Source organism: Astatotilapia calliptera, chromosome 23, assembly GCF_900246225.1.
Source record: "Astatotilapia calliptera chromosome 23, fAstCal1.2, whole genome shotgun sequence".
In the NCBI taxonomy this organism is placed as follows: domain Eukaryota; kingdom Metazoa; phylum Chordata; class Actinopteri; order Cichliformes; family Cichlidae; genus Astatotilapia; species Astatotilapia calliptera.
In genome coordinates, this window is record NC_039323.1 from 6,842,037 (window position 1) to 6,855,773 (window position 13,737).

At 44.5% G+C, this 13,737-nt stretch overlaps 2 protein-coding genes across 2 annotated transcripts; one reads left to right on the forward strand and one right to left on the reverse strand.

The window, feature by feature from the left end:
- Nucleotides 1–6,250: 6,250 nt before the first annotated feature.
- itpa (inosine triphosphatase (nucleoside triphosphate pyrophosphatase)) lies at nucleotides 6,251–8,740 on the reverse strand. The gene is made up of 8 exons (XM_026159835.1): nucleotides 8,625–8,740; nucleotides 8,316–8,373; nucleotides 8,161–8,225; nucleotides 8,007–8,080; nucleotides 7,884–7,915; nucleotides 6,953–7,065; nucleotides 6,796–6,872; nucleotides 6,251–6,599 (listed from the first exon to the last, which is right to left on the reverse strand). Exons 1-8 carry the CDS (start codon nucleotides 8,685–8,687, stop codon nucleotides 6,464–6,466), a joined length of 618 nt encoding a protein of 205 aa, XP_026015620.1. The 5' UTR covers nucleotides 8,688–8,740; the 3' UTR covers nucleotides 6,251–6,463.
- A 57-nt stretch (nucleotides 8,741–8,797) lies between these two features.
- mettl13 (methyltransferase 13, eEF1A lysine and N-terminal methyltransferase) lies at nucleotides 8,798–13,407 on the forward strand. The gene is made up of 9 exons (XM_026159834.1): nucleotides 8,798–9,086; nucleotides 10,367–10,639; nucleotides 10,721–11,189; nucleotides 11,277–11,476; nucleotides 11,575–11,764; nucleotides 12,006–12,170; nucleotides 12,277–12,489; nucleotides 12,589–12,720; nucleotides 12,936–13,407. Exons 1-9 carry the CDS (start codon nucleotides 8,934–8,936, stop codon nucleotides 13,226–13,228), a joined length of 2,088 nt encoding a protein of 695 aa, XP_026015619.1. The 5' UTR covers nucleotides 8,798–8,933; the 3' UTR covers nucleotides 13,229–13,407.
- The last annotated feature ends 330 nt before the right edge of the window (nucleotides 13,408–13,737 follow it).

Sequence of the window (13,737 nt, forward strand, 5' to 3'; positions counted from 1 at the left end):
CACCCTCATTCAGATGTGGCGTTTGGAATTATTTTGGTTTTCATGTGACGTATGACCCTGAAGGTAAGCGCGTCATGGACTAAAGTAAAACAGTATGTTGGATGTGCCACGCAATGCTCAATTACATGGGTGGGAACTAGTGTGTTAGCGAGCAGTTAGCTCGTTAAAGTGTTAGCCGTCTAGCCCCACGCAGGGGTAGCTCGATAACGGAGCACTAGTGGGAACACAACGAATATGACTGCACATTTACGCCGACATCATCCTAGTGCAAAGACAAGTGGAAGCAGACAAAAACAACAAGCATGCATGTTACAAACTTTACCCCAGTCATTTAGACAGCCGTTAGCACATGATTCTCCTTATGGGGACCTGATATGTTTAATATTGTGGCGAGCTCAGACAACGAGGAGAGGGAGGTGTCGTTTGGTCTTGCTTACCATGAGCTAGCCAGGGAGCACAGCCGTTTATTGACATCTGCAGAAGAACACTGCCGCTAGCTAACTGCTCAGCGCGGCAACCGCACAGCAACAACAACACACAGAGCGCCCTCTGACCCCGGAAGGACACACCGTCGCAGCGAGAAGGCGTCACCCGTCACTATGGCAACATAAACAAACCATAACTGTACAAACAGAACCCTGAACAGCCCTGACCCGCTACATAGCCCCCGCCTAAGGGGTCAGTCGTCCCCGACGACCCCATTGCCCCACACAAAGTCCTGCAAATGTCCAGGTGCCTTCTTTTGGCGCACCGGCCGGTCACGACCGGCGGGGGAAAAGTCACTCGGGTCAGAACATGGGGTGCCACCATCATCCCACTTCTGACACTAATGTGGCGAGCTCAGACAACGAGGAGACGGAGGTGTCGTTTGGTCTTGCTTCCCGTGAGCTAGCCAGGGAGCACAGCCGTTTATTGACATCTGCAGAAGAACACTGCCGCTAGCTAACTGCTCAGCGCGGCAACCGCACAGCAACAACAACAACACACAGGGCGCCCTCTGACCCCGGAAGGACACACCGGCGCAGCGAGAGGGCGTCACCCGTCACTATGGCAACATAAACAAAACATAACTGTACAAACAGAACCCCGAACAGCCCTGACCCGCTACAATATGCTGCTGAGAATATAGCCCAGAAGAAGCGTATAGTATAGCTTTTATTTTGGAAAGAGCCATTTCTCTGTAATAAACTCTCTTTTCCAAAGATGAGTGACTCCTCAATCAGATACAGGTGTTACCGCGCCAGATCCGCGGCCCCGAACCGTAGTAAGGAAACCTCTGGCAGTTACTTGAAGGTTCCGTAACTGACTCGTAGCCGGCAACAGCTTACTATACAGGTCAACTCCGCTAGCAAAAAGATCGAAGGAGGCGTAGGAAACTGCTTCACCGAACTTTATTTCTTCTCTAAGGCACGAACACAGCGTACAGTGGGCTGAAACAGTTTACTCACAGCGAGCATCGCCGACACAACTCTGGCTGTCGAGGGAGTTATTATATTCCTTTTATTTATTTTCTTTCCGTCTCTTCTGTAGCTAACCGTTACTTTTTCCCCTTCTCCGCTCTCTCTCTTCACACACACACACACACCAGGCAGTCCCGCTACACACATCCCGAATACATTTCCCATCAGGCTTCATCCTTAAAGGGCCATGCCTGTAACACAGGGCTTGCAAAATCGGGCTAGCGATTTTTCCAGTCCGGCTACCAAAATCTATCTCTGCCCTGCCCGTCGGGCTATTGTAGGAAGGAAAAATATATGTCAATGCTTTTGCATTCTTTCGGAAATGTAGCTGGGTAATTATGTCATTGGCATCGGTGAGCCACTGTCAATATGTGACATATTGAAATCGCGTTTGAATTTGCGCTTGTTTTTTGCTTTCACTTTGCAAATATCCAGGTGCCTTCTTTTGGCGCACCGCCGGTCACGACAGGCGGGGGAAAAGTCACTCGGGTCAGAACATGGGGTGCCACCATCATCCCACTTCTGACACCAATGTGGCGAGCTCAGACAACGAGGAGACGGAGGTGTTGTTTGGTCTTGCTTCCCGTGAGCTAGCCAGGGAGCACAGCCGTTTATTGACATCTGCAGAAGAACACTGCCGCTAGCTAACTGCTCAGCGCGGCAACCGCACAGCCACAACAACAACACACAGGGCGCCCTCTGACCCCGGAAGGACACACCGTCGCAGCGAGAGGGCGTCACCCGTCACTATGGCAACATAAACAAAACATAACTGTACAAACAGAACCCCGAACAGCCCTGACCCGCTACAATATGCTGCTGAGAATATAGCCCAGAAGAAGCGTATAGTATAGCTTTTATTTTGGAAAGAGCCATTTCTCTGTAATAAACTCTCTTTTCCAAAGATGAGTGACTCCTCAATCAGATACAGGTGTTACCGCGCCAGATCCGCGGCCCCGAACCGTAGTAAGGAAACCTCTGGCAGTTACTTGAAGGTTCCGTAACTGACTCGTAGCCGGCAACAGCTTACTATACAGGTCAACTCCGCTAGCAAAAAGATCGAAGGAGGCGTAGGAAACTGCTTCATCGAACTTTATTTCTTCTCTAAGGCACGAACACAGCGTACAGTGGGCTGAAACAGTTTACTCACAGCGAGCATCGCCGACACAACTCTGGCTGTCGAGGGAGTTATTATATTCCTTTTATTTATTTTCTTTCCGTCTCTTCTGTAGCTAACCATTACTTTTTCCCCTTCTCCGCTCTCTCTCTTCACACACACACACACCAGGCAGTCCCGCTACACACATCCCGAATACATTTCCCATCAGGCTTCATCCTTAAAGGGCCATGCCTGTAACACAGGGCTTGCAAAATCGGGCTAGCGATTTTTCCAGTCCGGCTACCAAAATCTATCTCTGCCCTGCCCGTCGGGCTATTGTAGGAAGGAAAAATATATGTCAATGCTTTTGCATTCTTTCGGAAATGTAGCTGGGTAATTATGTCATTGGCATCGGTGAGCCACTGTCAATATGTGACATATTGAAATCGCGTTTGAATTTGCCCTTGTTTTTTGCTTTCACTTTGCAAATATCCAGGTGCCTTCTTTTGGGTCACGACAGGCGGGGGAAAAGTCACTCGGGTCAGAACATGGGGTGCCACCATCATCCCACTTCTGACACCAATGTGGCGAGCTCAGACAACGAGGAGACGGAGGTGTTGTTTGGTCTTGCTTCCCGTGAGCTAGCCAGGGAGCACAGCCGTTTATTGACATCTGCAGAAGAACACTGCCGCTAGCTAACTGCTCAGCGCGGCAACCGCACAGCCACAACAACAACACACAGGGCGCCCTCTGACCCCGGAAGGACACACCGTCGCAGCGAGAGGGCGTCACCCGTCACTATAGCAACATAAACAAAACATAACTGTACAAACAGAACCCCGAACAGCCCTGACCCGCTACAATATGCTGCTGAGAATATAGCCCAGAAGAAGCGTATAGTATAGCTTTTATTTTGGAAAGAGCCATTTCTCTGTAATAAACTCTCTTTTCCAAAGATGAGTGATTCCTCAATCAGATACAGGTGTTACCGCGCCAGATCCGCGGCCCCGAACCGTAGTAAGGAAACCTCTGGCAGTTACTTGAAGGTTCCGTAACTGACTCGTAGCGGGCAACAGCTTACTATACAGGTCAACTCCGCTAGCAAAAAGATCGAAGGAGGCGTAGGAAACTGCTTCACCGAACTTTATTTCTTCTCTAAGGCACGAACACAGCGTACAGTGGGCTGAAACAGTTTACTCACAGCGAGCATCGCCGACACAACTCTGGCTGTCGAGGGAGTTATTATATTCCTTTTATTTATTTTCTTTCCGTCTCTTCTGTAGCTAACCGTTACTTTTTCCCCTTCTCCGCTCTCTCTCTTCACACACACACACACCAGGCAGTCCCGCTACACACATCCCGAATACATTTCCCATCAGGCTTCATCCTTAAAGGGCCATGCCTGTAACACAGGGCTTGCAAAATCGGGCTAGCGATTTTTCCAGTCCGGCTACCAAAATCTATCTCTGCCCTGCCCGTCGGGCTATTGTAGGAAGGAAAAATATATGTCAATGCTTTTGCATTCTTTCGGAAATGTAGCTGGGTAATTATGTCATTGGCATCGGTGAGCCACTGTCAATATGTGACATATTGAAATCGCGTTTGAATTTGCGCTTGTTTTTTGCTTTCACTTTGCAAATATCCAGGTGCCTTCTTTTGGCGCACCGCCGGTCACGACAGGCGGGGGAAAAGTCACTCGGGTCAGAACATGGGGTGCCACCATCATCCCACTTCTGACACCAATGTGGCGAGCTCAGACAACGAGGAGACGGAGGTGTTGTTTGGTCTTGCTTCCCGTGAGCTAGCCAGGGAGCACAGCCGTTTATTGACATCTGCAGAAGAACACTGCCGCTAGCTAACTGCTCAGTGCGGCAACCGCACAGCAACAACAACAACAACAACACACAGGGCGCCCTCTGACCCCGGAAGGACACACCGTCGCAGCAAGAGGGCGTCACCCGTCACTATGGCAACATAAACAAAACATAACTGTACAAACAGAACCCCGAACAGCCCTGACCCGCTACAATATGCTGCTGAGAATATAGCCCAGAAGAAGCGTATAGTATAGCTTTTATTTTGGAAAGAGCCATTTCTCTGTAATAAACTCTCTTTTCCAAAGATGAGTGATTCCTCAATCAGATATATTTATTTTTTTAATTATTTTTGTTTCAGCAACATTAAATTTAAAAACTGTACTTTTGAGTTAAAATATATATTTATAATTTTAATAAATGACAAATTAAAAAGGCATGAACATTTTTTTTGTATCGAAAAAATATCGAACCGTGACACCAAAGTATCGAACCGAACCGAACCGTGAATTTTGTGTATCGTTGCACCCCTAATGTATATATATGTGTGTGTGTGTGTATATATATATATATATATATATATATATATATATAATTTTTATTTATTTATTTTCCTATTCCAGAAATCAGTATCTGGATTACAACATTTTTTTTAAAACTCTGTCCAAAAACTTTAAATCTGAATGGCTTTTTAAGAAAATTCAGAAACTTTAGCATTATTAATCTCTATAGTTTGGATGGTACCAGGAGTAGAACTCTTTTTCTTGGAAACAGATTTTTTAAGTGCTGCAGACACTCTTTAGTACAAAAAAGGCAAGAAAAAATGAGCTGCAAGTAGTACTAAAGTAAGTAAAGTGGAGTGAATGAAATATATTGTGAGATTTCTACATATGAGGCTGAAGACACTTAGAAATCTACATAAATAGACCCCAGGGACGACATAACACATTATCAGCCAAAAACTGTATCATATTAAAATCATGAATATTGTTCCTGTTAGTAGGCTTGGACAGTGTATTGAAATTTAGGTATCATGCCCTTATCATACCTTTCAAATGATCCAACATTCACACAGACAGTGGGGCTTTGATTAATGCTTCAGCACTTACAGTAATTGTTTTGTCTTTTACCTCTAGTAACCTGAAGCCTGGCAGGCAGACTTCGTATTCTGGGAAAAACTGGTAATGTTTCCTGACGAGAACAAAACAGCTCCCATGTTCTTTTTTTTTTTGCAACTTGTTATTTCAACTCCCAAATGAGAGTCAGAGGTCTAGGGAAACAGGGTGGTCGGTCCTGTGTTTGCACTTTTATTTCTGAAACTGTTACTTTTACTGATTATCAATGTTATTAACTAGATGGGAAAAATTTACAGTGTGCAGTGCTTCATGTAGGAAAGATAAGTGAGAACAATACACAACTGATTCAAGTGATTGAAGTGATTAAACAGTTGGTAACAGTAGAAGCAGACACATGCTTCTACTGCTGTGGAAGCATGCATCACTGATTCAATACATGTGGGAGATATTAGTCACAGGTGTATGCATAGTTCCTGCTTGGAGGCTTTCACTTCATGGGTCATTTATAACCCAAGATTCTTTGTTATCACTGTGGTGTTTGTACTGAACACCCCGCTCTCCCTTTCAGGGACCCTCCCCTCTCTGGACTCTAGCCCTGTGCTTCCCTCCCCAAATCCAGGAGCCAGTCTCAGCCACAGAGGAGTCTGCTGCTCTCATCAGGACCCTGGAGCTCTTGTTTTTTATGAATTATACTCTTCCTCAGTCTATCTCTGTCAGTCCTTGGAAGCAAAAACTCAGAAGGTTGTCTCAGAGTATCCAAGAGGTAATATTCAAAGAGAAATGTTCACATGGACTATTGCATTTGTTCAAAACCATTTATTAAAAAAATAAGAGAAAACAGATATTACGCAGCACTTTGCCCGCTTAAGAGACTACGGGTACGCATCAAAAATGTTTTATCTTTTGTATTCTTCTGGGCTAACAAACAGTGTCTTATTAAGGAATATTTTCTCCCTTTATATTTGATGCATAATACTGCAACTTCAAAGCCTGAAGTTGGAGCAAAAGTTATCTTTAGTCTTCCTCCTTTTTCTTCTTCTTGGTCTGTGGTGTGGTATTGTTGGTTTGCGAGAAATACTCAGACATGGCAGCAAGCGCCCGGTACCGGTGGGAGATTGAATTTTTAACTTCTTTGGGCAGTTCAGCATAGCTGCAGAGAAGTGAGAAGAAATTAGTAGTGAAAATTATTATTTGATACAAATGTTAAATAATAACAGTAATACTTCATCCCAAGTGCACCGCATGAAGCAAAAAGGATTTTGTATGGTTGATAATGCAGAGGCAGTGTGTTAACCTCTGGCTCCCCTTGTTGGTCGAAAGGGGGAAATGCAAATTGTTTTGCTTACGTTTTGTCATATCCATCTGGCTGGAAACAGGGATCCCAGCCAAAGTCTCGAGGCCCTCTGGGTTCTACAATGCACCCCTGAAAATACCACAGGAGTCAATTCAAAATGCACGCACAAAAGCACAAACACCAGGACAGATTTACAGAGACAGACTGACCTCTGTTTTCCCTCTGAAGAGCTGAATGGGTTCATCTTTCCCAGCAGAGTACGCAAAAGTGCAGAGAGCCCATGCAGATTTATCCTCAAATCCAGCTAGAAGTTTGTACAAGCCTAAAACGTATTTTAAAAATAATAATTTAAAGAGAAAAAAAAAACAACAACAACAAAAAACAAACAAACAACACCCCTCAAAAGTCAAGACTAGTTTTTCTAAAGAAGCTCTGCATAATACCAGAATGTTGATTTGGTTTATGTGAAGTGACCGTGTGACTTCTTCAGTATCAGCTGACTGCAGGTTTATAAACAGATTGTAAAATTTAACTATTAAGGTGCTTGCATAAGAATGAGCCACACGATCAGTTGATGACTGCTGATATGCAAATATGAATGGCCATGAGTACTACTAACAAAGAACTGGGGAATGGCTCCAATCACGGCATTGTAAGATGGTAGGAGATTTACTTTTAGAACTGAGGAAGGGGGCCTCTATTTTTATATCAATGCCCTCCTCGCTCAAACCTTCATTCTTTCCTGTCCAGAATCTGCACATCTTCATCAAAAGATTGGCCTCTGGCTTGTAAGTGTAGACTGCCAAGTTCTGGCCTGCTTAGGTAACACTTCCGTGCAACATGCCTAGCCAGCAGTTCTTTGGTTTTTCTGAAGAAAATTCTAATTGGCATATCTGGTCACGTGAGTCATTGTTAAGCAATGGTGCTGATCTTTATGCAACCGTACTGTCTATAAGGTTTGGGAGCCTGCAGTGAAGTCATCTGGATAAGGGATGACAGGTTTCTCCAATTGAAAGCAATCTGCCCAAATGAACTGAATCAACTTTCTGGGATTTCCTAACTTGATTATCAAGCATTCATCAAGCTCTGAATACGTTTGTTTAAACAACACATTTTGATAGCATTTATTTCATTACTTACCTTCTGGTTTGAGTTTTTCCAGGAACCATTTACTATGGAAACAGATATTTGTTTTAAAATTGACGCTCACTATCACTATGTAAGATGATACCGTTGAATACATACTTTAGATAGTTGACTTACATGTAAGGACCAGGTAATCCCCCCAAAGCTCTGAAACATAGACAGGTGTCCTCTACTATGACTGGTCCATCAATCTGAATTGGGGGGGGGGGGGGGGGGTGTTAAGGCACTGTCTTTAATTAATACGTGATATGGCAGTGGTATTACATTGTACCTGTCGTGCAGCCTCCTTACACTTCTGTATGGAGATCTCATCTGGCTCTCCCTGGTATTCAGGCACTGCATAAAGAAAATTTTGCAAAAGCAATGACCACATAATTTTAATGTATTTATTTTTCTTTAGCCGGTGGTGTTACTTTTGATACTCACAGTCGATCTTTTTCGCCACTAGTTTGTAGGGAAACTTGTCGCCCAGTATCTGAATGACCTGATGGATCACAAACAAGCAGACGAAGCATAAATCTTCATAAATCTTGTGAGGCCTTTTTGTGGCAAACGAAACAAGGGATTTCTGGATTAAGTTACTGCTCCAGTCTCAATCTCACTTTAACTGGCTAGCTCAACATGCAGCATGAAAAGGACCGTTAAATGAACACTATTCTTCCTGGAACGGATTAGAAAGGCCACTCCGACCGTAAACATACAATCCATCTCAGGTATGAAGTATTTGTTTCTTACTTCTTCAAGTTTTTTTGCGTTCCCTGTCACGAAAACCACAGACCTTCCAGCGGGTACCGCCATGATGAATTGAACCCGGATGACTAACAACAGCGAACCGAGCACTTCCACATATGCAGCGACCAATAACAGCAACTCTGAAAGCCTCAGCCAATCATCGTTAAATCTGTAGGGGCACTCCACCAATCAGCAAGCGGTACTGGAAGCAATGTTGTCCGGGTGGAAATCAGAGCCAAGTGCCATGTGTAGAAGTGGCTGTAGGTAAAGTTACGGTAAAATCTGCAACGTTTTGAACCATCACAGACGACCATGAGTCTTTTACCTCGCACCGCCGAGGAGTTCAGCTCTGCTGAGTACTGGGAGAAGTTTTTTAAGAAGAGAGGGGAGAAGGCTTTTGAATGGTATGGAGACTACAACAAACTGTGCGGTGTGCTGCACAAATACATCAAAGTCCAAGATAAGGTAAATTGGGTGACGAAGGGGTTTGGCGAAACACTCACTGTTTCTTTTAATACTGCATTAAGAAATTTAGTTTGCCACATGATTTCAAGAGCAACAGTGATATGCAGAGCTGCAGTAACTACAGAGAGCTGATGTGCCAGATCATCAAGATTGAGGAGAGAACTGATGATCAGCAAGCAACAGTATGCCTTTATAAAGAGAAAGAACACTACAGAGGCAATGTTTGTTTTGAGTGTTTTAATGGAGAAATATAGAGAAGGTCTGAAGGAGTAGCACTGTGCTTTAGAGAAAGCATATGATAGGGAGTCAAGAAAGTAACTGTGGTACTATGTGAGGAAGTCAGGAGAAGTATGGTAGGGTAATGCAGACATATATGAGGTGTCCGGTAGGGGTGACAGATTGGTTGAAGGTGGGGGTGGGATTACATCGGGGATCTGTTTTGAGCCCCTTCTTGTTTGCTGTGGTGATGAATAGATTGACCGTTGATGTCGGGCAGGAATTTCTGCAGATGACAGACAGACACATGACCTGTGGTGAGAGTAGGGATGCAGACGGGAGGGAGCCTTGAGAGATCCAGTATTCTCTGGATAGAAGCCCAATGAAAGTCAGTGAAACGAGACAGAATACATGTTTGTGAGTGAGAGGGAGATAGGTGTAAAGAGGAAGAGGCGTAAAGGTTGCAAGTTTAAAAAGTTGGGGGCAATGAACAGTGAACAAGAGAGATGAAGTGGGGTGGAGAATTTTCAGGGTAATTTGTAACAGAATTATGAAAGCAAGAATGAAAGTGAAGGTTTACAAGATGGGACTGAGACCTGCTATGATGTATATTCTGAAGACAGTGGCACTAACAAAAAGATAGGAGGCCGAGCTGGAGGCAGAAGAGTTGAGTGTATCAGAGGAAAAACGCAGGTCAAGCAGTTTGGAGACAAAGTCAGAGAAGCAAGGACGGGTTTGGACCTTTACAGAGAAGAGATGGTGGATATATTGGACAAAGAATGCTGAATATGAAGCTGTCAGGCAGGAAGAAAAGAGAAAGACTTCAGAGAAGGTTCATGGATGTAGTGAAAGTGGACATAGGAGGATGTGAGGGACTGGATGAGATGGAAGCAGGTCATCTGCTCTGATGACACCTAAATAGGAAAGCTGAGCAAAGAAGAAAAGTTTACCAAATCATCCACCTCCTGAAATGTTTATATACTTGGGTGTTGCTAACACTGATTGTGCCTTGGTATATTTCTTGCCTTGATAAGTGACCGCTAGGCTTTATTTCTGTCCTTCAGGTGCTGGTGGTTGGTTGTGGTAACTCTGAGCTGAGTGAACAGATGTATGATGTTGGCTACAAGCATCTGACCAATATAGACATTAGTGAGACTGTGGTCAACAACATGAACCAGCGAAATGCTGAGCGCAGGCCAGGCCTTACCTTCCATCAGGTGGATGCTACTAAAACTCCATATGAGGATGCAAGCTATCAGGCTGCTCTGGACAAGGGCACCTTAGATGCTATGGCATCTGAAGAAGAAGGAGCTTTGGCCAGGAACATGCTCACAGAGGTGAGAAGCAGGTTGATCAGGCTGTGCATCATCAATATACACCTCTGCATGAACTTCACTGTATTTTTCTTGTGTTTCCAGGTGGGTCGTGTGCTAAGTGTCGGGGGTCGTTATGTCTGTGTGACACTGGCTCAGGAGAGCGTGATCAAGTTGGCTGTGGAGCATTTTGTTCAGCTCGGCTGGGCAGTGAGGCTCCACTGCCTGCAGGAAGAAAACAGGACAGAAGAAGACTCGTTTGCTCTGCCTGTTTTTGTTCTGGTTTGCACCAAGTTCCGTCAGCCTATGCCCACACCCATTCTTGAGATGTGCCTCGGAGAGGATGGAGCCCCTGTCCGTCACACGCATGTTTCTGAACTGTTGTCAGCTGTGAGGGAGCATCAGGCTTACTCCGTCTTGAGAAAGAGGCTCCGGACGAACACTGATGCCAACTCAAACCTCTCACTCACGCTCTGCCATGCAAAGACCGGCCTTCCCAGATACACTCTTACAATACAAGATTCTCCACCAGGTGCTAAGGTTCCAAGAGCAAACCAGTTTGCTATATTTATCGGTGAGCCCAGGCTTCAATTCATCAAGTTTCTGCCTTCTAATGGAATTGGGTGTATTTAGTCCTTTGATTTGTTGTTTGTTTTGTCAGTTCCTCAAGGGAGTGAGACAGCCTGGCTCTACAGCTCTGGTGAGGGGCGGAGGCAGCTAGCAGCCAGTGCTAACTTTCGGCGCTTGGTTATTGTATCAATGCACAGGAATCAGGAGTACACAGAGATGCAAGCTGTCCAGTCAGAACTCTCACCAGTGGTGATGGACCTGGCTCCCCCGGGTATGCCAGCCAACCACCAGGTAACCACTCATAAGCATCCCTTTTTTAAAAACATGCTATGTAAAATATTAACAGTCTAAAGAAGCACTTTCCTTTGTGCTCCTTTCCCTGTTTTCAGGTGCCATTTCTGTCTGTGGGAGGTGACCTTGGCTGGCGAGAGGAGGTTAGCAGGGGAGTGAGTCAGCTGAGTGGGGAGTATTGCGTGGAGAATGTCAAAGGAGAGGACGGAGAACTGTATCGCCGACTTGTTTTCCTGTCTAATGCTGCCCTTGTCCAATCAGAGAGCCGTCTGGTCTCATCAAATACAGGTAATGTCTTGTACTTTCCTGATTTGTTTCACTTAATAATAAAGTATTTTTTATGAATGGTCTTTTTACAAGTAAATAATTAACCTACTGAGCACAACCAATGATGCACAGACATACAGTATAGGGAGATTACCAGTTAATACCAGAATGCATGAAACTGAGCAAACCAAAACGCAAAAGGAAAAAACAGAAGATGTTGAAGTTGTACAGCTCTTAATTTTATTGTTTTGTATTTGGGCAGCGACAAGTCAGAAGAAAAAGAACAAAAGGAAGGCCAAGGCATCAGCAGCTCCAGTAGCATCTTCAACCTCCATGACTGTGGACAGTGGCTTCCTCTGCTGTGCTCACCATGAAGTCATGGTGGCTTGTCTTGCTATGCTTGGCGTGGGCATGCCACAGAACAAAGGTGTGTGTATGTAGGAAGAACCTATCATGTAATTCATGCATTTATCACTCTTCAGTTGCTCTAAAATATCACATTCAATTAAACTTCATTCCCTAATCCTTCCTAGACATCCCAGTGTCAGTGCTCCTGGTGGGGCTCGGTGGAGGAGGCCTTCCACAGTTTCTGCGGGACTTTATGCCCAATGTAACTATTGAAGTTGTGGAACTAGACCCAGTTGTGTTGGAGGTGGCTAAACAATGGTTCGGGTTTCAACCAGATGACCGTTTGACTGTCACTCTTGGGGATGGTCTGGAACGCATTTGTGCACTGGAAAAAGAAGGTCAGTGAGGGTGTGGATTACAGTGCAATTAAAAGTAATCCAGTGAATATAATGGTTCATCGGTATTAAAAATAAAGTATGTTTTTTCCTTTTCTCTAGGTGGTCATTTGTTTGATGCCATCATGTTTGATGTAGACAATAAAGATAGCACTCTGGGTATGAGCTGTCCTCCTGCTGCCTTTGTAGAAACCCCAATCCTGCAGAAAGTCCGTAACTTGCTAACTCCCAGAGGTACAGAATCATTTTAAAATACTTTATCTCTTATGCTTAAATCTTATCTTTTTTGCTAAATTGATGTGACACTTGCAACCAAAATAAAATAGACTAATAAACAGCCATACTTTTATCAGTCTCAAATATGACATGTTACTTTTTGATACAAACAGTTTATCAAAGTTATGTGCTTAGTTTTCAAGTAATATCCTTTCTTTATCTCTCCCTGCCAGGTCTGTTCATACTGAACCTTGCATGTCGAGACCCAGCCTTGAGGAAAAGCGTGCTTGAGCGTGTCAGCGGCGTGTTTCCCACCATCCTGTCTCGAAAGATCGAGGAAGAGATAAATGAAGTCCTTCTGTGCACTCGTGGTGAAAAGGAGACAACGGACGCCACCCACATTTTGCCATCCTTAAACCAGGCAGCCAAGAATCTGCAGAGTGCACTGTGCTCCAGCGGGACTGAACCCAGCCGTAGGCCGCATATAGACATTGCAGAGTTGCTAAAAGACTTGAGAATAGTGTGAAGCATGTTTGTGACCATTGAGGGCTGAGGTTAACCACGTGTCGGGACAGTGTTTGAGATTGTACGACAAACATATTAAAATATGGGAAAAAGTGCTTTGACTTTGCCATTCAGTACAATGTCATTTAAAGTGTACATGTGTAACATAAGCAGTCACAAATAAACGTTTTATCCTTTAAACTTAAGTAGTAGAGTGGTACTGAAACTATTCTAACTATGCTGTTAGATGTCATAGATGGGACTGCATTATTTCACCACTAAATGCCTTCACTTTCTCTTTTACTTGTCTGTTTTCCATTGCACTGCACAGTGCTGGCTCCCTGCTCTGGTGAAGAATGCAGCAGCGTTATTTACAGTAGATGAATCGCACACTCTGGTTCTTGTTGCAAGTGTTGAGAGGGGAGCAGCGCAGACCTCCCCACACTGGATACGTGGGATTTTAAATAGCTGGAGGAGTGAATCCTCGCGTGCGCTCTCTTAATTCGGGGTACCTTCATAACTGGCTGTGAA